This window comes from Cinclus cinclus, chromosome 2 (genome assembly GCF_963662255.1).
Source record: "Cinclus cinclus chromosome 2, bCinCin1.1, whole genome shotgun sequence".
In the NCBI taxonomy this organism is placed as follows: domain Eukaryota; kingdom Metazoa; phylum Chordata; class Aves; order Passeriformes; family Cinclidae; genus Cinclus; species Cinclus cinclus.
In genome coordinates, this window is record NC_085047.1 from 70,342,152 (window position 1) to 70,367,285 (window position 25,134).

At 38.9% G+C, this 25,134-nt stretch overlaps 1 protein-coding gene across 5 annotated transcripts in view; it reads right to left on the minus strand.

Moving 5' to 3' along the window:
* Positions 1 to 22,953, minus strand: part of RBM26 (RNA binding motif protein 26) — a 51,500-nt gene extending 28,547 nt beyond the window's left edge. The window contains exons 1-11 of one of the 5 annotated variants that reach the window (XM_062487794.1): positions 22,529 to 22,953; positions 11,752 to 11,870; positions 10,915 to 11,051; positions 9,918 to 10,006; positions 9,121 to 9,332; positions 7,193 to 7,453; positions 4,805 to 5,044; positions 3,093 to 3,229; positions 2,569 to 2,728; positions 1,453 to 1,564; positions 528 to 687 (exon numbers count right to left, since the gene is read on the minus strand). In XM_062487794.1, coding sequence (XP_062343778.1) covers positions 528 to 687; positions 1,453 to 1,564; positions 2,569 to 2,728; positions 3,093 to 3,229; positions 4,805 to 5,044; positions 7,193 to 7,453; positions 9,121 to 9,332; positions 9,918 to 10,006; positions 10,915 to 11,051; positions 11,752 to 11,870; positions 22,529 to 22,599 — 1,698 coding nt within the window. In that variant the 5' untranslated portion in view covers positions 22,600 to 22,953. Of the gene's footprint in view, positions 1 to 527; positions 688 to 1,452; positions 1,565 to 2,568; positions 2,729 to 3,061; positions 3,230 to 4,804; positions 5,045 to 7,192; positions 7,454 to 9,120; positions 9,333 to 9,917; positions 10,007 to 10,914; positions 11,052 to 11,751; positions 11,871 to 22,528 lie in introns of all 5 variants that reach the window. The other 4 variants (XM_062487796.1, XM_062487795.1, XM_062487793.1 and 1 more) reach the window with 4 other exon arrangements.
* Positions 22,954 to 25,134: the final 2,181 nt, after the last annotated feature.

The window sequence follows — 25,134 nt, forward strand, 5'->3', positions numbered from 1 at the left end:
TACAAGTGCAGCCTGCAAAATGTAACATCAGCCTAAGCCAAGCTCTAGTTCTTTCACTGCTTTTCTCTCTCCTCAACTGCATATCGGGTGACTCCATAAAGCCACAAAGTAATTTTAAGGGACAAACCCCATGGAACTAGAAAACAATTATGTCACAGGGACTGGCTTCTGGATGAGAAATGCAGGTTTTCTGTATTTACAATTTATCTCTGAATATACAGAGCGCTTATGATAGCAGATTCAAACTTGAGAAAATTGATGAGAAAAACCCAAAAATTTCAGTATTTTAAACAATGCCTCTTAAAAGTCTTATCTCTGAGGAACACATTTGTACAAAATGTGATAGATGACTAGAATATTTCATTTCTGCTTCTTCAATGGCAATATCATTAAAAACAATGAGATCTTCTTAGAGAAACAAGAAAATAATAGCTTCAGGGAACCAGGATAAAACCTGGCATTCTGCTTTTAGCAACTACCACTACCTTTATATCAAAGCATAATGCTTTCTCTTTGTTGACTCTTACCTGCAAGTTGACTAAGTTTCCAAACTTACTGAAGTGCTCATTAAGTTTGCTGATGTTGTTAAGTTCTGGGGGAACTTTTCTCAATTCAAGTTTTGTGTTTTCATTTCCAAACTGCACTTTCTTCTGGAAACCTGGACTATTTGTTCTGTTAAAATTTTGCCTGCAACAAATAAAAAATCAAGCCAGAAATCCATAGCAAACTAGCAAACATAACGTTAAATTGCATATGCTTACACAGAAGCATGTGTGTATGAGGCACAAAGATCTGCAGACTTAGAAAATAATGCAATTGTAGAAAAGTGAAGAAGAGTACAGGACACACCCATATACCTGTCATCTTCCCTACTGATATTCTCAGCATACCCCAGCACATAAATCTGTGAGATAATTCACATTCATTTGCTCAATTCAGTAATTCCTGACTTCCACATTACTTCTCTCCAAAAACTGTTTCTTAGCTATTCCATGAAATTTCCCCACTACTGTTTCACATAACTATCACTTCAAGGCCCTCCTCACTCCCAGCAGTCTCTTAAAATTTCTTCCAACCTTGCACCCTCTGTTTTTTTTCTCAGTAATATATCTGGCAATTCAAATCAAAATAGCAGTGATAAAATTCACATTTCACAACTAAAATCAATCATCTCTAACAACCATCACACTGCAGCTTCCCTGTTTCTTAGATCACACCAACTTTGAAAGAACAGATCTTAGTATCATCCAAAGGAACTTCATCTATCTGCATACTACTTTTGATAGAAGACAGTGAAATACAGATCACACTATAGTGTGATTCACTTCAGTACCATCAGCGTACTCACAGTTTCACTTGCTTGCAATAGAGGCATAGATATGTTTCACATTACAGTAAAGAGGTTCATTAAACTCAAAATCTTAAGCCAACACTGTGTTAACAGTCACTCACTTGTCAAACCAAGTCTTCTTTGTAGGAACTCCACCATCCCCTGCACCAATTGTTCTTTTCCTGGATTCAGCATCTACCACTATTCTCATACTACTTTTATTAGGAGGTTTTTCTGTAAACAGATGAGAAGATTTAACTTTTTTAAAATTTATTTCCTGTGCATTTGATTGCAAAAAAGTATTCTGCTCACACTGAATTTGCACTGAAAAGCACAATTGTTTATCTTGAAATTACTATGATTCTTGTTCTGATTTAATCAAACCTTGGTCACAGACTTCTTAGCTGTGACAGATCAAAATAGCTAATAGCACTCATTTTGTCACAGTAACATCACATATACAGAAAACAAAAGAGGTGTGACAGAAGGCATCTGCGTTGAGATGACTGCACTCTGATTCACAATGATTCACAATGTCCCATGCAATACTTTGAGGCTCACACCATCCAGCTAACACCTTCAGTCTACTATTAGATGGCACACACAAAAATGGGCATGATAGGAAATGCACAGTACTCCAGGACACTAACACCTAGGAACAAGATTTATGGATGGACTGGGAAAGGAGTCACTTTTGCTGAAGAACAGGAATCACACTGGGGGACTCCTCACTGAAAATACACCAACAGAAACATAGTAAGATTAAATAGAAATACATACAAATGCAAATTAAAACCACATTAAAATGGTGTTATCCCTTTTCCATTCTTATTTTGCGTGCTGCTGCTTCTTCTCAGGGTCACAGGAACTGTGCAGTTAATATTATTCGTGCATAAAACTGCTACCAGATAAAAATGACTCCCTCCTCTCTGCAGCAAAAATCATCCTAAGATTCTACTACAGAAACATTAACATTTTCCTGTACAGATGTACAAAGTGACCAGTTACTACAGCTAAGGGTAAGCTGTGCAATACTCTGGCGAGAAACTTCATTTTACCTGTAAAAACGCACAAACAAAGCACTTATAAACATAGTTCCCTATTCAACTAAACATCTACTAATTCCAGAAGATTTTAGGAAAATGCAGTATTTTCCAGTATTCTCTGGAAAGTTCCTCAACCTGCATTAATGTTAACAAAATCAGCTAAACTAATTAAGTATAGTTTTGAGAGCATACCTCTGGGTGGTAGATCCATATCACCTGATGTGAGTCCTATTAAATTTGGTCTTTGGGCATGTACTCTATGTCTATACATAGGTCTTGAAGTATTTGTTATACTTGGAGCTTCTGGATTATAGCCATCTGTGTCATACGTTTCTGGTAACAAAGAAATTGTCTAATTAAAATAAATTGCAGTTAAAACCCCTAAGGTTTCAAATACAATATTTAATTTAATTACAAGACAGTTACAATAAAAGAGTTGTATAACCACTACCATAAAAAACCATTGTGCCAAGTTTTCTGCTTAAACACAATTAAAATATTACTCTCCAGTCAAATGTAACACTTTGTATGCAAATTTTACTTCCGTCTTGAACTAAGTCTGAAAAGAAGAATGTTAATTTACTGCCACAGTATATATGATACAAACTTATTCTCCCAAACTATGACATTATAATCGCTATAAAGTACACTATAATATGAATCAATGTTATTCTATTTAGCAAACCTTGTGGGCAAAGCCTCAGTACTACACCTGCTGTAAAAAGAGAGGGTGGAGCAGGAGGCGGCTGGTGATGAATACCCGTGGTAACAACAGTAGGAACTGAGCTGGTTGCTGAGTTTGGGGGGGCATCCATGCCAGCAGGCTGTAATGGTGGAAGGGGAGGGGGTGGTCCTGTCAAAAACAAAGGAAAGCACTTAATTCATTCAGTATCCACTACACTTGCATTACACTCCACTCATAAGGAAACTGATCTGAAATGCTTTTAAGGCTATTTAAGAAAAAAGGGACTGAGAAGGCACATCTGCAGACTTGATGCTGTACCATAAATTCACAAACCACCCCCAACAGCAAATGACTCAGAACTTGGATTAGAGAAAAAAGCATTTGAATCATTTAACATTTCTCCAAACACCTTCCCTCTACAAGCAAAACTTAATTGCTAGCCCAGTATTCATCTTTACTAACAGAAGCATTTTAAAGCTAGATAAAAGCTGATCACAGAAACAAATCCTATTTTTAAAACAAAAAAAAAGTCTTTTTAATATAACAAACATATTCTATTATATAATAACTAATAACATAATATAATAACATTAACTAATTTGACTGAAATTATTTTTCCAAATACCCAAGAAGAAACCTTCAACTCTTATGGAACTATTCTAATAACTGAGGTTTTTTTTTTTTTTGTTTGGTTGGTGTGGTGGTTTGTATGAATTTTCTGAAATAGCTCCCATCAGGACCTGGGCAGCAACTCATTTGACTTTTTTTACAACAGGTAATGTAACACCCTCAAAGCTAAGTAGTCAAGCCCAATCTTCAAGTTTAATCATTGAGAAGAGAAGGTTTTGGAAGAAGTTATGAAGTGATATATCTGAACTTGTGAAGCAGATTTGAAAATAGCATGCAAGGTAGAACTGACCAACCCAGACGAGACTACACTCTATGTTGACTGAAATAAATACATTCATTCATATCTTTCTTAAATATACCACCAGTAGAAAATTAAAACAGTTTTAAGAAATTTCTAAGCACTATCAAATATCAATTACTCCTGTATAATTTGACCAAGTGGGACACCTAAGTTAATAAAAAAAGAGAGAAAGGAATAATCACATAAAACTAACGTAACAGCTTTCAAACCACACAAGGTAACTGAGCACTACATTTTGGCCACTTTATAAATGACAGCCAGGCACGTTAAATTTTCATGCACTTTTAAGTGCTTCAGCTGAAGTACTTCTCCAGCGAAACAGTAAACGAAGTGGAGAATTTTTCTTAGTTACTTTACAAGTTTAGTTTTACAATTAATTCCAAATTATATTTTCAGATATAAATTTAATGTGGTTATGAATTGTCTTTACTTCTATTAATATAAACTAAACAGTAAGGATCTATTGTTTCCAGGATTTTCCCTTCTTTAACTGTAGTCAATATTGGACAACTTCTCTGTAATACTCAAAGAGTTTAATTTGGTGATGTCATGCTTCTGCTTAAATACAATGAAAATATTATTCCATACTAAAGAGTCACATTTAGCATGCTACATTTTACAACAACCAACTCTGCAAAAACTATCATCGGAAAGAATAATTTTGAGATAAGCTATGCCATAGTAGAGCACAGTTCAACCTTCTATAATATAATACAGCTGGGATTCTTCAAAACAGCTTTTTGCACTGTGTACAACTCAAGTAAGATCCAGGTTTATATACTAAAAAATGGAATTTAATCTTTTTTAATTACCTGTTACAGGTGGAAGGCTAGGTGGTAAGGGGCCTGGTGGTGGTACTGGAGGTCTAAGGTTAACAGGAGGAGGACTCAGAATTGGTGGAGGGGGAGGAAGTCCAGGAGGAGGTGGTCCTTCAACAACAGGGGGTTGTGCTGGAAAAGGCAGAATGCCAGGAAGATTCACATCTTCTACCACTACTGGATCGCTTCCATGATCAAAAGGGCACATGTCTCCTCTCATACAGAAACCCTTCTCTGAAACATCAAAAAGAGGTGATGTTAGTATTCAACAGCTGTATCTCAATTCAGGGTAGATACGAGACATTCAATGTTCAATGCGGCAGTCTATAAATTAAGAGCTCCACATACCAGCAGAAGCTCAGATTAGAAAATTAAATCGACCCTTTAACTTTATTCTTAACAGTCAACACACATGGAAATTGCAGAAACTTGCTAGCATAAAGTGGTGAATTATACTTGAAGAACTAATTCTGCACTGAAATATAACAAATGGTGAAAGCAAAAAAATGAAATCTAGATATTATCACATTAACAAAATCAATTTGTTTCTAAGCAAAAAGTGCAGATGCTAGGATTGAGAAATCCCTATTAGAAGTTAGAAGCTAATACTACAAAATTCCAACATAAGCAAATTCACTCATTTTTTTCCTCTTTTGCAATTATGTCAGGAAGTATTGTAAACATTTGGCATAGTTTATTGTGATTACGTAGGAGCAAAATTTCTAATTAACATACAAGATATGCATTTGTAAATATTAAATATATATAAATGAAAAGGAATATGCATTCGCTTTTCTTTTACACATAATTCAAACAGTAGCAGGTCAGAGGATGGCCACAAAATTACCAGGAGCCTGAAGCACCTCTCTTATGAGGAAGGGCTGAGTTGGGGCTGTTCAGACTGGAGATAAGAAGGCTCTGAGCAGCGAATTTAAGTACTCACTTCAGCCTTTAAGTACTTCAAACTTTTTGGTGGGACCTGAAGTGATAGGACCAGGTGTCATAGTTTTAAACTAAAACACAGTAGATATAAAGCAAATACAAGAAAAAGAAATTATTATAACGAGGGTGGTGAAACAGGGGAAGAGACTGCCCACAGAAGTGGTGGACGTTCCATCCCTGGAAATATTCCAGGTCATGCTGGACTGGGTTCTGAGCAACAAGATCTCGTTGAAGACCATGCTCACTGTAGGGATGCTAGACTTGATGACTTTTTTAGGGCTCTTCTAGCCCAAACTGTTCTATTATTACCTATTTAGCAACAGCATCCACAAAAACAAACACCACCAAAATACCAGTCAATGCAATACAGGGAAAAGGCTGAAAACATCTGGTAAAACTCCCTCAAAACATGATGTGGGGAAGCAGCATGTATTAACCTCATTTTCAGGAAGAGTTGTAAGAGCACATTAAATTGAAATGTTAAACCAAACAGAAGTTTAGCAGAGGGTAAAGCTGAAAATTCAAAACTGCAGGTAGGAAAAGCACTATGACGGAACTATGTAGCCACTGAAGAGAGAAAACTTCAAAACAAAATTACACATTCACAATTCCACTTGCTCCACAGCATTGCTGTGATTTACACTGGCAAATCTGTTCTTTGGAAGTACAACTCTGCAAATGTTTGAAAGCTCAGCTTCTCATTTTCTTTACTTAAAAAAAAAAAAAAATTCTAATCAGAGTTCTGAATGTAAACTGGCCTAGAACTGAAACTCCTCATTGTGGTACACAACGATAACAACAAAATCCCTCAGAAGCAACTTTATGAGGAGATTTCAACTCTCCTAAGCCTGCAGGTTGACCAGCTGAACTTAATTAAGGCACTGCCAGCTGCAGCAGCCTCTTGTGTGTATTTTGGGACAAGAAATCTAAAATGAAAACTTAGGGCAGAGATAAGCAAAAACCTAGCCAGTTTTTTTAAGAAACACCTATACAGAAAGAAATTATGGTCTAACATGAGCCAGGGAAGTTTCAGCTCTAGACCTTTCTAGTTTAAAATTGTCTCCTAGATAGGATTGAATGAAATAGGATTAGATCAGTAAGGTGCTACCACTGTCAAAACCATCAAATACAGTACTTGGTTGGAACATGACATAAGACAGAAAACCTGGGTAAAACTTATTTTAAAATATATTCTGAATATACTATTTTTCATTTACAGCAAATAGTCCTAGCAAGCAAAAAAAAATACACAAACACTGAAAGACCAAGATGTGGAAAGTCAATAAGAAGTGGTAAAAAATTTGCAATCAAGAATTGTGCAATAGAAAAACCCCACTATACTAGAGAAGATCAGAAAAAGAAGGGTGAATTACGTCAATCGTTTCAGAAAGGGGACAATCATAGCTGTAGGAAGCAATTAAAAAATTAAAACATACTTACCATCATAATCTCTACAGCGTTTCTTTGGCAGCGGAGGTCTTCCATAGGAGTTGTGGTCCAGCTGCTCTTCATGGAACTCTGACCAACTTTCAGTAGTGTTATTTCCATGATGAGCAGGAGCAATAACAGTAATAGTACTGCTCAATGTAGGGACAGGGTAGTGGCCAGATGAAATATTTGTCACAGAAGAAACTGGAGTATAATTGTTCTCTAATGGATCTGTTCTATCCATGTCATATTTTGGCTTTCCCAAATCCCTTTCTGTAACAAAAAAACAAAAATAAAAATAAAAAATTGTATTGGGTAATCCCTTATCCACCTTTTCACCAGGAGCAGCCACTACTCTTTAAGTATCTTTACTCCACATCAACTCGATACACATACAAGATAACTGAGGCTGCCCAAAGTGCCTGTGGAGTCTCCATTCTTGGAGTTATTTATAATTTAGGATTAATAAATAATAATAATTTAGCTGGTCCTCAGCAACCTGATCCAGTTCATTTGCTTTGATAAAGGGTGTTAAGACTATGCCACCTTCAGAGGTCTTCTCTAACCTCAGCTACTCCGTGATCCTACATTCCAAAGGTTTAACCAGAAAAATAATAAACTGTGAAGTACATAGTCAGACCCTGGGCTATTTTAATAACAACTATATCCACAGTAGAGCAGGTACCCTATTTAACTTCAGGCAGAGTACACCTTCTTTAGTAATGCACACATTTTAAGAACTTCAGATGGGAAGTTTTTTATAATAAAGGGATGTAGTGGCAAGAAAAGGGTAACCATCACTCTAAAACTACTGTAAAAGTTACAAATTTTTAATGTTTCAAGACAATGTTATTGTTATATCTTCATTTTGTTGATCTTCATTTTCTGTTCCACTCAAACTCATGCACTTACTGCATGCGAAGCTTTGCCGTAATAGGTGAAATAATAATGCTTGACAGGTGTGGAACGCTCCTGGGCAGATACAGCAAATAAAATGACCTTTTATTCTGAATACATATAAACTATTCTCTTCATTTTCTAGTATTACCATCAAAAATCAGTAAATATCCCAATTAAGACAGAACAGTTATGTCATAATATAAGTTAATAATTTGCTTGTTAATAGGTTGTTTGGGAAATATCTGCTCTCATATTTTCAGAAATCTGAATTCCTAGTTTTAAGGCTGGGTTACCAAGGCACGTTTTACAGAAACAAAAATAACACACAGGAGATTTCTACCAGACTGTTTTTACCCACACATTGTCTAAGACAGGACAAAAATATAAAATTATTTCCACTACTCTTTTCCAATTTACCATTAGAAATGGAGGGGAAAAAGCACTCTTTTCAGCTGAAAAAGCAACCGGGGGTTGCTTTCAAAAGAAGTTTAATTCTACAAACTACTGTACTGAAGCCTTAAGTCCTACAGATATGTGCACAAACACAAATATTTACTGCAACGATTTCAGCCCTTCACCTATGACACCGAAGAGGAGACAAGACCAAAAGTCTAGAGCTGTACTGCTCTTCCTGTCAAGACATTTACTGCCTAACAGGCAGCCTCTGTCAGTTTCACCTTTGTAGATGAGTATTAATTTCTGTATCTCCCTAAAACAGATTCTGAGTTCCCTAAAATTTAATGAAATGGAAACAATTTGTATTATTCTGCCTCTCTTACAACAAAGTGAAAGCCTGAAAGTGGCCAGCACAGACACCTCAATACAAAGCTACTAAAGAAGAACAGAGTGTAAAGAGAGGAAAACAAGCATTGAGAACACAAACACAGAAGTCTCATTTCCACAGGAAAACAAAGCTAAATTTGAATAAAGGGACAAGAACAATAGAGGAAATTCTAGTATATTTTGAACACAGTTTTCAAGTTTAGTTTCTAAATTTTGTAGAGAACATTCACCGTATTTTAGAGACCAACTGTTGGTACCTCTGCTTCGCGTTCTGCTCCGGCTTCTGCTCCGGTCTCGGTCACGGTCCCGCAACCTCTCCTTGCTCCAACTCCTACTTCGACTCCTACTGTAGCTCCGACTCCTCCCTCTCCGTCTGTTGTACCGATCCCTATAGGAATCTCTTCTGGGAGGATTTCGGTCATAATCCCTCTTCCTAGAACGTTCATCTTTTTTCCTTTCATCGCGGCTTCTATAAACGAAGTATTAGAGGTTAATTACAGGAATTATGAAGCTCTAATTTGGAATCCTAACTACTTAAAAACTTTAAGAAATGTCAGCGGGAAACTAGAGAAGAGCTACAAATTGTATTTAACTTATGGCTACTCCTTTCCTCTCAGAAAGATTTTTAAATTAATTTCACGGATTTGGTTTATTTTTACCACACCTAAGATTTCAGAACAAATACAAATTTCTATTTCTTGCACAATAATGCATATTTCCCAAGTTGGAAACCAACAATAACTTCAGTTACTGAAGGGAATGTTTCTAAATCAGAATTCAAACTCAGTATCAGGCAGAACAGATACTGCAATATAAACCACAAATCTAACACCAGAATGACTCCTAAAACTCCAAGGATGATAGATGTGGACGACTCAAGAGACAGGCTACACTGACACACACTCGCCACTTAACTACACACGCGTAAATTCAACAGAAGTCATCTTTTTAGGCTTATTACATGAAAACACAGAAGCACAGTATTTAAGTCAGTAAAAAATCTAAATCCATCTGATTACTGATAAAATACAAGGGCTTAAGCAAAATTTTTTACCTGGTGTCTCTGTAGCGAGAACTTGACTGAGGAGGGCTGTGATTTAATCTTCTGGAGAACTTTTTCTCTCGCTCTTCCTCTTTAACTATCTGAATTCAAAGCATATATATTAGATCAAAATATGAGTACACCAAAGTGCAGACTTCCGCATAACCAAATAAAACCAAAAGCTCCAATCACTGAGCAATCAACAGTAATACTGAAAATAAATATTTCAGTTTCTAACATAATTAGAGAATCTTCATAACATGTTTCTGCTTCTAGGAATATTCAAAGCCCTGTTTGAAAGAAAAATAAAATAATCAATCTTTATAGTGCTGCACTGAAAATACAGCTGCTTTTACTGTAGGTAGACAAAAAAACCATATTAAGGCTTTGGGAAGATTTGAAAAGGCATGGATATTCAACAACCAACACCAAAGTTTTTTTTTCATCAGCAGGTTATCTAGTTCAGTTCACACTTAAAACACTTCCACGCAGGCAAACCTAGGCTGCTACTGAAAAGCACAAACTTACTCTTCTGGCTCAATGAACAACATAAACACTTGTGACAAAAGGATGTTAATCTGGATCAAGCAGCTGAAGGAATGGGAATTGCCATTTAGAATGACAGCCTGGATTTATGGAGAATTAAAGTGAAGCACAACTACAACAGCAATTTTGACCAGAGAACTAATGCAGGTTGTACTACAGCTCCTACACTATGCATTAATTTAATTTACCTTTGCCTCAGCAAAACCACTTTGGTTTACCTTTGAAACAGCCACTTGGGTTCGGAAAATCATGCAGCAGTGCTCAACATACCAAGCACAAATATTCTGTTATTTTAATGCTATCATGTAATTATTAATAAGACTATTAATAACATAAATTATTATTGATATAAACTATAATAAACTACTAATAACTGTTACTAATAAAAACTATGAAGTTAAACATATAAGCAAACTACATGAAGGAGGAAAAAAAGTACATGTAAATTAAAATCAATTCCCACCTCTTCTTTTTTTGTCTCTTTTTCTTGGTGCTGAAAAAATTCTACTTTCAGGCTTCCTGATGATGGCTGCTCTGGTGGAGGTAGGTAGCTTTTTGTATTCACAGCATCAAACAGTTTTTCCACAAATATCTGAGTTTCTAAAAGTAAAGAGTGTACAAATATCCATTATACAAAACCATGGTTAACATTTACTTAAAATATTAATAAATAAATAAATCCAAAAAACCCAGACAAGCAACCAAAACCAGCATTCAGCAAAAAGTTAAAACAACAAAGAGTATTTACTTTAAATACTGTGTTCCTAATTTGTATTTTAAAAGGACATTTACAGAGTCAAAAAACCATGTCAATACTGAACAATGTTTCACAACAGTTTTCAATTCTTGAATTATTTTATGTCTCTTAATAAAGCATCTGGAAGAATATCTCTGGCATATATATACAGAGGTTCAATACTTGCCCAGGGAAGTTGTGGACGCCCCAGCCCTGGAAGCATTTAAGACCAGGTCAGACAAGGCCCTGATAAACCTGGTCTACTGTGAGGTCCCTGCCCAGGACAGGGGGGTGGAACTAGAGGATCTTTACGGTCTCTTTCAACCCAAAGCATTCTATGATTCTGTGCCTCTGTGAGTACTAACAAAATACATACCTAATATATGCATGCTAACCTATACACCTGGGCTTTTAAAAATTACTTTATGGAAACTGAATTACATTCTACAGAGTAACAAATCTAATAAAGAGATCAAAGCCTGATTCTATGGTAAATGATTACTTTTATAAATTAAACAGGACAGAATCTTCACTCAATCTTGATTGTTATGAAAACGTCCATACCTTTCTGAAGAAATACATCCAGCTGATCGACACACAATGCCTTCAGTTCCTTTTCACTTTTATCCTTCTTTACCAAAGCCAGAACATATTTAGCTAGGGCAGATGGATCTGCATCACATCTGCAAATAGATTAGTTAGGGAAAAAAAGGCAATTTAATTACAGTAATTAATGTCCAAAACTGGTATGACCAATACATATATAGGGCAAAACCATTTCCTACCAAAGCAATACTGAGGTGTATGTTTCAAAACTGAGTCCAGATATATAACATTTCTAAGTATCACTTTCCTCTTCCAGAGAACAATTGCCTAGAGTATTTCCTAACACTGGACAAAGAACCCCAGAGTAAACTAGAACAAAATATTTTGTAAGAAACAGCCTTAACTGCCTTTTCTATACTAAAAACAAAGACAACAAATACTTCCCTAACTCCCCAAAGATTGACTCAATCATTCTGAATGAAACACTGAATAACTTATCTGAGAAAAGCCAGTCTATCTAATTGCAAATTAATATAGTAATACTGTAGAAGTGATCTATGCTACATTAAAGAAAAAAAACAGACCCTCAAGTATTCTCCTAAATACACTTTTGAACATTCTTATTACTACTTACATATGAACACCATGAAAACTGAAACTGATTTTTTCAGTTTCAAACTTGGTTTCAAAAGCCTAAATTCATATATTGTTACAGACACTTCCATAAGAGGTACACTGAAAATGGAGAGAAATTTAGGGGATCATTCTCCATTTGACATCTGAGCTCAGAATTCAACCTACAATTAAATTACAGAGCACCTTAATGTAGAAGTTGATAGTCTTATGCACATCAATAAAGAATTTAGAATGAAAAAAACTTGTATCCATATTCAGTAGGACATTCATATAAGTGGTGCATTATTTTTACAATGTTTCACAAATAGGAATCTACAAGGAACTCTGTGGTGGCCGTGTAAAGCAAGGGAGACTACTGCACAAAACTACTCATGTTTCAAAAGAGTAACTCATGAAATAGTGAGACATTGGTCTTAAACAACTTAATCTTCTTATTTAGCATATACCAAAGGAAGACTTCAGGCCCCACAAAATAACACAGGTTTGAATGGATGCATACTGGCCATGTGATACAGACAGCTTATTTGAGTAGTCATTAAAATTTGTACTAATGACTAATTTTTGTACTAAAAAACTGCATTGATGGATCCTAACTGTCCATGCTTTCTAGCAAAAATAACCAATAAGAAAAATTAATCTGTGGTCAGGGAATTGCACTCAATATGAACGTTACACAAATACTGCTCTAGCATAGAGGTCCAACAGTCATAATAAAGCAATAAGAAGCTTGAAATCCCTTCCACAGTGAGTAAGATACAAATGCTGAAGCTTAATTATTAATCTAAATGTTGATCACTGAAATGACATTATTTTGGACAATGGGCAAAAGAACCCAAATCCCTAAACAAACATATCACACCACCTAATTCCTCTCACCAGAGAAACTTATCTCCTGCACAGCAAGCAACATCCCCCATGCAAACATATCCACTAAGCAAAGGAAGTCAATCTGTCAGCATCACTTATGGATAGCCTGGGCCCAGCACACAGAGCTCTGAAGTTAAAGGTCAGAGCTTCAAACGTAACCCAGCATCCTCTAGAAAGCAGGCAATAGTAGAACCTCATGTTGAAAAAGCAACATGGGCTGCTAGTGGAGGTACCACTGTATTCCATGTTAGTCCCCATTAATTAACAGATACAGGAAACAGGAGTTCACAATCAGTCTACATTCCAAAAAGAGAACTCACATACACTAAATGAACAAAATGAAAATACACACTGTGAATCAAAAACCAGACTGTAAACTGACTGAAAATTCTTCAGAAATTTTTCACATCTTGTTTGCCCCATCCAGGTCTAACAATTCTTTATCCAGTAGAAAACACTGCCCAAGCACCAAGTCAGTGGACAACCTGACACAACCTCCTACAGTGCAAGCAGTAGGACTCTTTTACACTGCAGGCACCTGAACACATCAGCAAAGCAGATTATCTAAAAAGCCCAGTGTCGAACACTATTCATCACAGGCTACAATGAGGGTTCTCTCTCAGCCTCCAGCAGGCCCTAAGACCAGCATTTCATAATCTCTCACTCTTTGAATTTGCAAAATTATTAACTGTTTTTTATTGTTTCTTCATGCAACTTCAATGGCACTTTAGATTTTCAGTACTTTCCAGGTTTCAAGCTGAATTGTGCCATGGAAAATTAATGTGCTGTTTTCATAACAGGTGGGGAGCAGACAATTTTCACATTATTATCCTCAGTTTTTCTTTTTTAATTTCAATTTCCATATATTTGGTTCTCATTCGATAATATGAAGAGGCAGCTGTCATTCAAAATCTGCTACAAATTACTCCAGTGACACATAACGCCCAAAATTAAGAGGGGGGAGGGGCAGAAATAAAGAAAAAGGGGGAGAAAAAACCCCGAGTCAATCTAGAAGGTAAAATCCTACTGCTCTCAGCAATTACAATGTGGAATCTCCAGCTCCTACAGCATGGACTATACAACAATTTCATATTCAGTTTAAAGCAATTCCTCTTTCATGTGCAGGATGAAAAACAGAAAATCTTCTCTGGAAAACCACCTAGACTACAGCAAAATAAACAAACCATAAACTATCCCCCAAAAAACAAACCAAAAAACCACACAAAACCAATAAACCCCAAAATCCAAACAAACAGATGTTTAAAAATAATGAACAGTTAATGCTTTCATCTTCCCTGCCATGATGACTTCAGAAATCTTTGCAATCCTGTCCACCCCCAGGACTTGAACTCATCCACCCAACAGATATGCTTATGAAAACATTCACAATGAAAATGTACTTTTAATTTGCAAAACTCAGGATCACTTTCTGCTGGGCACCCATGCACGTTTCAACATTTGTCACCCTGCACTGCCACATATGAAAAATGCAAAGCAATCATACTGAATTCTACTATGATTGTTACTCAATTTGCACAGGGGAATTACTACAACAGTAAGAATTTACATGCTTTTGACTACTTAACAAACACTATTTAAAAAAAAATACTAATACACAAATTATTTCAAATTGACACTACTTAAGCAATAACGAATATAGTGAGTTTTGTGGTACAGTGAGATGAAGATGCTTTTGTAAATCACCATTAAGATTTGATGTGCTTTAATTTTTTAAAATAAACTGCAAATGATCTTTACACATAGGGAGGCTGATATCCTTAAGTACGGACTTGAAACAGAAGTCTCCTATATCTATTCTTCAAAGCTTGGAAAAAACCCACAAGCAATTTAACTGTTTTCTTCACAGTACTGTGAAAACTGTTTCTGTAGATAGTATCTTAAACAGATCTAATACATTTATAATTTGATCTTTTATTGCTTTTCAAACTCTTGTAAAATGCCTTTTTTAAGATGATGCTAAAATTAAATTGCTAGCAACCTCAAGTGGCAGAAAAGAGGACCAACTAATTTCATGAAGTCAAAAAAAAATTTAAAGTTTACAAAACTGTGAATTAAGGAAGTCTGCCTGAAAATTTCTTTATAGCTATCAAGAGTTCTAGCCCTCATCGTTATTCATTTTGTATGGGGGGGAGCTTTTCTAAAAAGCAATTCCTTTCCACTTTTTCACTTGAACTTAATTCTGAAATGTTCCATACAAATTCTCTATCCACTGGTTTAGTCAAAATCCGATGGATTGGATTATGGGGCCTTGAGTTTTTCTGATAAACAAGATCTTATGTCCTCTAGTTTGACAGTATTTTCTTAGAGAATAGCAGCCTTTGTGTGTGTGTGAATAATACGCAGTATGCTTGCTCTGTCTTTGTTGTGCATACATGGATTTTTCACCAATTTTGAGCTAGCTTTGTCAGTTCTCCTAAACCTCTTTGTCTTGCATTTTATGCTCTTATAATCAACTTTGTTTTGTTAACAAGTAAAGTGAGAATAAAGAAAAAAGGAAAGGCACCCATGCTGGTGGCAGCAAATTTACTGTGTATCACAAGGATTTATCACACAATATTTGTATTGTGCTATTTTCTTGCAAATTGAAAGATAATAGAGAAAGATCCTTAACTGGTAGCTCAGAAAAATGGAATACCACCAACACATTTCAAATACTCTATGTTGCTCTAAAAATGAACAAAAAACTTATGATTCTACTGCTCATTGAATTAGATACATTTTCACCTATTAAATACAGGTTTGAATCCTTAGCTAAACTTGAATATAGTGTGGTACATCAGTCCTCATCATAAACACAATCTGTGCATTACAAGTGTGACAGAACTTTATACATAACTTTACTCTTACGATAACACCTGGCTACTAGAAAAATGGTTACATACATTGAAGCATGTAGAAAAACATTTCTCAACTCTGATTTCCCTATCTCCATCCCTTCAACATTCTGTAGGCATGTGCTGCAAGCACTCATCTGCATCTGTAATCACAAATTTCTCTTCCTGTTTTTGTGTTCTCTTTAACAAACAAACACACACACCACCTGGTCCAAGTAATCTGAATTCATTTCCACTGCAGCAAGTACATCCCAGTGTGTGCTACCATTAAACATCATTGCATGTTTTCTTACACCCAATTTCTGAATATGAATCACTGTTCCTTTTACCTCTAGTAATGCTTTTTTGCAGTCTGTACTAAGTCAGAAAATACACAGTGCCTCCTCCTCTCTATTAAACAAGGAAGGCTGCTCATGTAATCCTGCTTTAATAAACATTATTGAGTATACAGGCATAGATGGAAGAATTCTCTTGCTAGATCTCTACATGCTCTTCAGAGATTTATACAGATACCTCCAATTGCTATGCAACACATAAAAGCTTCAAAAAGGAAAGCAATTCCCAATCAAATATTTTGCTTCAATCACAGAAGGAACAGTTCAACAAAGATCACAGGGAAGTTCAAAATCCCATGTTTCTGATCTCACCTGTTTTTGCAGTCATTATTTCAAACTTCTATTTCAAATAAACATACAACAGAAAAGCTGAAGCTACCAGGGTAAACTTAACCCTTAAATTTTGTTGTAAATAATACTTGAAAAAGGGAAAGTAATTTGGCTGAGTCACCTCTCAGTACAGTCTCTCCTTCTTATTTGAATACTTTGCAAATTCATTAAACACTTTTTAATCTATCTATTTCCAATATGTTCTGAGAACCCATTTTGACTTTTTTTATCACAGGGGAACTACAGATGTTAGCCTTAACTGAGAAATGCAGTATATGTGGCATAGATACTAAAGGTCTTTGCAAAAACATATTACTGGTGTAGCTGTATGTTGTATGTACACACTACTTTTTCCAAGATGTAAAGAAACTACACAAAGGGATTTTTTTTGCAGTTTTAAAATTAATGTACAAACCAAAATGGTGCTGCAAATCCTCAAACTAGTTCCTTGACAAATTTAAACTACCACAACACACTGAAACCTCAGAAGCATGTCTGTAGTCCTCCAGGCAACAAATGGTGTTGCTGTAAAGGAAATAACATGTAGGTGCATGCTATTTCCCATGCTCTGATCTTGAGAGTTAATAACCTAAATTTTAGAGTCTAGTTTTGTTGCCTGAAGAGTGATTGCTAAAATACTGCTCAGTTCTTGACATTAACCAAGGTGGACGTGGCTGTGTTTGAAGCCTGAGTGAAATGCTTTGTACTTGCAGGGCTGAGTGGGTGCAGAAAGATGCACACTGCATACCGGGCAGTGCAGCCTGCCTAATTCAGGCAGTTGCACCACTCTGCTGTTTCTTTAAAAAAAAAAAAAATCTACAAAAAGCTATGGTGAATGACAAACTCATTCAGCAAGATCCAAGTTGTATCTTGAGACACTGGTAGCTGAGAAGGACCACTCTTATGATACTCACTTTCATGAACTCCCTAACAGTACTTAAAGCAACAGAAACACATTGAGGAATGCCACAGAATCCAAAGCTGCTATTCAAGCTAATGATGCCATTAAATCAGTTCTGAATTACTATGATAGTCAGATCTGACATGTTCATACAGCTGCAACCAGTAATTGGCAGCCTAGAATGCCACCCCTAGACTCAAGACAGCTCTCATGAGGCAGAACAGCTGTCAGCTTGCTGGCTCTCCAACACCCATTCAACGCAGAAAGCAAAACTCATCACAGTGTCTCTGTGACTTGCAATGCAGTCAAAGGGGTTTCACTTCACTGATGATATTCACTGTTAGAACAAAAAAAGGTTTCCTGTAACTGGAGTAATTTTCTCCTTTTTATTTTCTGGTTTTAACTATACTTAGTAATACCAATCTTTTAATACTAATACTTTTACTAATACTAACACTTTTAATACTGTGTAATATTTTACACAGAAGCTTAGCAGTACCAGCACTCTAAGCTAGGAACCTTGACTTGTCAAACACAGCAGCTCTCTGTGAGTCAGGTGAACAGTCTATCAAGCTTCATAACAGATGCAGAAAAATAACTAGCATTAAAAATGACATACCACTGGTGTGCATTCGTGCTTTATTCATCTTAGTTACAAACAGCTTCATGCAAAGTGTTACCAAAGTGAAATGAAGAGAATGCTTATTGCTTCTGAACATCTTAGGAAGTTCCATGGAAAATGAGAGAAATCTCATGGTGATTCAATAAGTGTTATTGGTGGGATGATGTGCCACATGAAAGGAGTGACAAAGTTTTTCATTTTAACTTATTCCTATGCTTTCAATGCCCTGGTTTATTAGCATATTCCTTACACCACTGTTAAACCTTTTTTATGTGCTACCTTTTATCAGTAACCTGTGAAGCCAAAAAAAAAAAAAAGGGGGGGGGGGGGGGGGGCTGAAAAGCTTGACAAACAAAAGAATACTGAGGGCAAAACACCAGATCACTAAACATAAAATATGCCAATGATAAATATATTCAAAATATTCTTTAAACAGTTTTAATATTATCCCATCTGATATAAGTCATTACAACACCATATTCATTCACAGAATTCACCAATGCAAAATGCCTTTCCATTTCAATGAGATATGGCTAAACACTGCATAAATGTTGTTGTAGGCATTTCGTCTTTTTTTCAAGTTTTATTTAGTACAGGAACAAACCTTTACAAATGTGTAAATACAGTGAAGTGGAAAAAAAGTAGGTATGGGAGCCTTAATCAAATTGAAAGTAAAATTCAGCGGGCCACAGAAATATTTCAATATAATTTATTTTACACAAAGTAATTAAAACCAAGGAAACCTTCCAGTGTAGAGAATTAGGGCAAGGGGAAGAACATTACAATGTCTTAAAAGTGAAATTGTGAGTGCAGCATTAGTACAAAAAGCTAGTTTTTTTTACAAGTAGAGATTCAAACAAATTCAAGAAGCATAAATTAAAAGAAATCCCTACCTGGAACTTTGCCAAGCCAGATCCTGATATTCCAGCAAGGACTATATACACAGTTTATAGAGTATCTGGAATGGGCTTGCAGAAAAGAAACCCATCAAATTGACAGGCTCAGTAAGTGCCTTGCTAGTACAGAAATCAGAAGTGACAGGCGTACGGTTATAGTGCAAGTTTAACATTATCTTCCAACACTTGACAGAATCCATGCCACAGACAAGAAAGTGTGTAGCACTAGAAACTTAGTCCATTGCTGTCTGCAAGCAACGAGGGTAACTGGTAACAAACGCCTTCTTTACAGCGCTGACTGGAGTTAAAACATACAAGATAATTCTAGTCAAACACAGAGTAGCCACAGCACAAAAAGCCTCTTGCCATTTTATTTGTACTGGTACTTCATTTACACGGCTGTATCTGCAATGATTCTGTGTGTATATTTAGCAATTCTCTGTACAGCACACAGAGCTGTACAAAGAGTTATTTCCAAAACCACAAAAGCAGCCTCTTCCTGAAGAACTGTAGAAAGCTCCTAGAGACCTATTACCCCTCAAACGGAGCTGGACTGTGCAAATACTTCAGCATGGCAGCATTCGCAGTTTCTGCCTCACTGCAACAAGACAAAACTCAGATAAGGCCTTTTTGTATGGATGATCACCAAGGCTTTGCCAAAGGCATCAGAGTAGTCCAAAACAAACAAACAACCCCAACAACTTACCACTAACAAAAAATTCCAGATCTTAAATCCTCCACCATTTCTCTCCTTCAACACTCCTGTCTTTGAACAGTGTTTCCCAGAGACTCCATGTAAAAGTAGTCCAACAACCAAACCATGTCCAGACCATATAATTACATAATACACTTGTTTCATTGTATTAAGAAGTCAGCATTTTTAGAACTGTTTAAAGATAAAATGAGACCATTTTTGTGGCTACTGCTACATTTTAATTCTGACACATTATGTTACAGAAGTACATGCATTATGGCCTTTGGAGTAAGTTATACATCCTGATTTAAGAACACTAGCTCTTTGGAAAAGGCGACTTGGAAAGTGCAGCATGTTCTAACTACGCAGCTCTAGGTAACTAGCACAAATTTAGATGTAGACATGTTTGCATAAAATTTATTTATGCTTCCTCTTAAATGCACTTCTACCCTTAAAACCACCAAGACACCACCTCCATAATGACCTAATACAGTGGTGTCTTTCCCATGTAGTTAGGAGGTTGAGCTACATATCTTGCAGCTATAGGTTTCTGAAAGAGCCACTAGACAAAAACACCTGGCACTTTTGTTTCATTAACAGGAAAAGACAAGTCAAAAATCATTTTTGGGCTACAGCAACACACCTCGATAGGATCAGTAGTTAGCGCCTTACTGTGCCAGTAGTGCAACAGTTACTTCTTTAGAAGTAGCTGCACACTGAAATTTTTATACAGCCAGAAGCTACAGCTGTAGTCACACACTTCAGATAGCTGACTCCAAAAGCACCTCCAAGAGTATCTGATTGCTAGGAAAGGACAACATATCTTCACCAATTCTAGCATCTATTCAACAATGCAATAACACAGGACACTGCAGAAAACTGACTGACAGTCACTGCTGGCTTGTTTCCTCCCAAAGCTAAAAATTCAGAGGACTCATCATCCTCCAGACCAGCATCTCCCCAGCTCTCCCATTGTTTTTCAAAACGACAACCACATTTGATCTGCTCACACACCACATTTAACCTAACGGATACATGCTGGTCTTCTCAGTAGAAAAAAAAGCAGAAAATTTCACTGACCACAAAATCTGAAAATCTCAATTTCACCCTTTAACTCCTGACTATTGCTAAGAGAGCTCACGGTTTAATATTCAAACAAAGAAACATGGACCAATCTGAGTCTGTTACAATCCTCTTAACCAGCACACTAAAACACTGACATCAAGCTACCATTAACGACCATACAAGAAAGTACAAGAAACTAATAGTGAGCATTATGTAGCAGAGAACTACGGAAGTCTATTACCCCAGAACACAACATATTGCATTATACTGACCCAAGAGAAAAAGTAATTCACCTTCCCCAAGCTACAGCTTTACAAGATGATGCCCTTTCCTCTCCCCAAAATAAAAACCTTAAATATCAAACTTTCTATAACAAAGACACTCAGTGTAATTTGCAGATCTAATTCAAAGTTCACTGAAAATAAATTCATAGTTCATCTGTTTCAGTGTGGTCCGGATTAGACCCCATGGAATAAAGGAGAACCACTACCCCTCTCCCCCACCACCTCAAAAAAAAAGCCCCCAACAAACCAAAGAACAACCCACGTGAAGCTCTCCTAAAAATGTCCCTTCGTTTTATAACTTTTTCAGGTTATTTCAGCATAGCATATACTTAACTAAAGGCTATGGAAGCCATATAGCAAATTTTGCCCCCCATCTGAACTCATCAAGAGTAAAACCTACAGTGGGCAACCACCTCAGCACAAAAGTTAACACCAGACTGAATTCAGGAGTTCTCATCCAGTTAACTTAATTCAAACTCCTTAACTTAATTCAGCAACTGAATTCAGCCATGTTAAAACAGTGGTTCAGAATAACAAGAAAAGTGTATGCTTTCATCTGTAGACACCGTACTTCCAGAAGATAAACCTTTAAAACTAAGTTCACACTTCAGTTCCACTAAAATACCATTCAGAGAAGGAAGACGCATTTACAGAAGAGCTCCACTTATTCACATGAATGTTATGCTTAGAGGCCACGCACGTATTCACAAACAGACAAATGATTCTCTGGGGCTCCTACTCTCAAGTCCTCTACTGATGCAATTTTTATTTGGGGGAAAGGAAAACAGACCGCGTCAAATACTCAAAGCAACCAAGAATGATATGCGAAGACTCTGTAGAAAATGCTATTAGGAAGATCCCAGGATCCCGCAAGACGTCCCGGTGGCACCTGCACCTGAGCTGTCCCAGAGAAGGTCCCTGCACAGGGCGGCGGGCCCTGCTCATTAACGCGGCCTCTCCTGGGGCTGAGCGCGGGCCACAGCGAGCTGCACACACACACACACACACAGCGTCTCCCGCTCTCCCTGGGCTACAAAGGGAAGAGCAACACGGTCGCTAGGGGGGGAAACTGCAATCTCCGGAGGGAGATGGTCCTACCTCCCGGCCGAGGACGGCGACGAGAGAGCGGGAGAACGACGCAGCCCCTCACACAGGCGGCCCGGGAAGAAGGGCGCTGAGAGGCATCTCCCGGGATGCCCTCCCGGGACTCGCCGACACCGCGTTTCCCGCCCCTGCTGATCCCCATCTTTTGCAAGGGGAAGGTTTATTTCGAGGGGGCGAGAGGGCGAGGAAGGGTCGCGGTTACTCACATGGGCTCCAAGGTTTTGCTGAGCCAGGATTTCAGCGCCTCGAAGTTTTCTATGATCATTTTAACCACCATCCAGAGCGGCCCGGGCCCCCCGCCTCCCCGCCAGCAGCACCAGCACCAGCACCAGCAGCCCCGGCGGCGGGGTCCGCACCGCCCCGCCGGCCGGCACCCCGGCTCCCGCCGCGCACCCCCGCAGCCTCCGCCGCCTCCCGGTTCGGCAGAGGCCGCCGGGCAGGGGCCGGAGGCCCAGCGACACGGAGGGGGCGGAACCAGTCGAGCAGCGGCTGCTTCCCGCGGGCCCCGCTCTCGCCACTCCTCTGCCGGGGAGCGCGTCCCAGGCGCTGCGCGGGTCCCCCCCCCACCGGAGGACGGCGCGGCCGAGTGTGGCGGCGGCGCGGTCCGGGACGGGCTGCCCCCCCCGCCGCCCTGAGCCGCAGCGCCCGACGGAACGAGAGCCCGAGCGAGCGGGTAAGATGGCGGCGCCCCGCTGTCGCGAGAGCCCAGAGTCTCGCGAGGACGGGCGGCGCGCGGGGGCTGCCGGGAGGCGGGGCGAGGGGGAGGCGGTGGGGCAGGCGGTGTGGGGTGGGCCGGGAGGTTTTGGGGCTCGCAGGTTCACTGGTGTTGCGGCTGGATGGAACAGTGCTCTAGGCGCAAAAGAAATACCACTGTGTGTTCCAGACTGGTGTTTGAAATGCGCACGTACTTGTTTCCTGGACATGCTGATAGCCTTACCTAATATGATCACAGAATCACTGAACGGGTGAGGTTGGAAGGGACCACATTGGATCACCTGGCCCAGCCTCCCTGCTCTGGTAGGGTCATCCTAGAACACATTGAACAGGTTTACTTCCAGATCGTTCGTGAATAACTCCTTTGAGGGACACAACCTTTCTAGACAATCTGTTCTTGTGCATGGTCACCTGCACAGTCAAGAAGTTCTTCCTCAGATTCTGGTGGAACTTCCTGTGCATCGGTTTCTGCCTATGGCCTCTTGTCCTATTGCTTATCACCACCGAACACAGCCTGGCTCCACGGTCTTGGCACCCTCCCTTCAGATACTTATTGATGAGATCCCCTCATCAAAAAAATTCTTGAGATTGAACAGACCCAGCTCCCTCAGCTTCTCCTTGTAAGAGAAATGCTCCAGCCCCTTACTTATCTCCATAGCATCTGGATCTGCTCTAGGAGCTCCATGTGTCTCTTGTACTGGGGAGCCCAGAACTGGACACAGCACTCCAGAGGTGTCCCTCACCAGGGCTGAGCAGAGGGGCAGGATCACCTCCCTTCACCAGCTGGCAATGCTTTTCTTGATGTTCTCTAGGATACCTTTGGCCTTCTTGGCCACCAGGGCACAGTGCTGGCTCATGGACAACTTGTTGTCCCTTAGGATCCCCAGGTCTTCCTCAGCACAGCTGCTTTCCAGCAGGTCACCCTCAATCTGTACTGGTGCTCGGGGTTATTCCTTGTTATAAGTCCACAACTGGACACAGTTGCTGCCCATCTCCAGCCTCCCACCAGCAGAGAGCAGCCCCTCGATCTCCCGGGCAGCCAGGAGTTCCTGCAATAAGGAACCGCACCCTGGACAAGCAGGGTACTCCCTCAGCTCCCCACATGCAAATTCCCATAAATATTTGCAACTGACAGGAAAATAAAAAAACATCCAAATATATACTCCTTGTTGTTGTGGTTGTTGTTGTTGTTGTTGCTGTTAAAGAAAAGTTGGGATCAAAAAAAAAAAGTGTTTGAAAACATGGGAGTTGGCAGCAAAGTTCTGTGTCTTCCTGACGCGGGGGTCCCAGCTCCTCAGGGTGTACCTGGCGAGGGAGCCCAGCCCTGCTGCTCGGACATCCCCGTGGATAGCAGCGGTGGGAGCACATGGGACAACCCCCTGCACACCTGTGCCCACCAGTGCAGCACCTTCCCACAAAAAGTTACGTACGTGCTGCTTTCTCTGGTACCCGGGATTAACTGAGCACTGAAAGAAAATGTCCCCAGTCAATGTCCCTCAGTCAGATTGATCTGCACTTTTGAAAGATCAGCACCCCACCTGATCTCCCGAGCCAGGCATTCTGCACAGGCAGTGCACAAAGGCAAGTGTTTCATGGAAATCATTCACTCTGCCTTTCTCGGGTGACTCCTGATCTGCCTGCCTAGTGTTCACAGAGGGAGAGGAACTTCAGGTAATTCACTGTCACCGAGACAGCTAAATGAGAGCTAGAGGATGCTAAGGCTGCCTGCACACAATTATTTGTGACTTGATTATCATCCTTGAAAATTTGTTGAAGACTGAAGAGTGTGGCAAGCCAACCAAATAAGCTACCAGCTTAGTAGGTACTTCGGTGAGGAGTTCCCAATTACAAGATACACTGCAGTTTCCCTGCAGAGTGGAGAATGAAGAGCACATCCTGTCAGTGGACAGGAAATCACCAGAGCCTGAAATTTTCTGGAGACTGTTCTATAAACATGTAAGAAGTCCTTGACTCACAGTCACCAACTTGTAAGTTAGCTCCCTATGAACACGTAAAAAAGGTCAGTAACCTTGGGATTCTGATGGATCTCTGAAGAGACAGGCACAGAGATTAGGCATTGTGATAAAAATCTCAATTT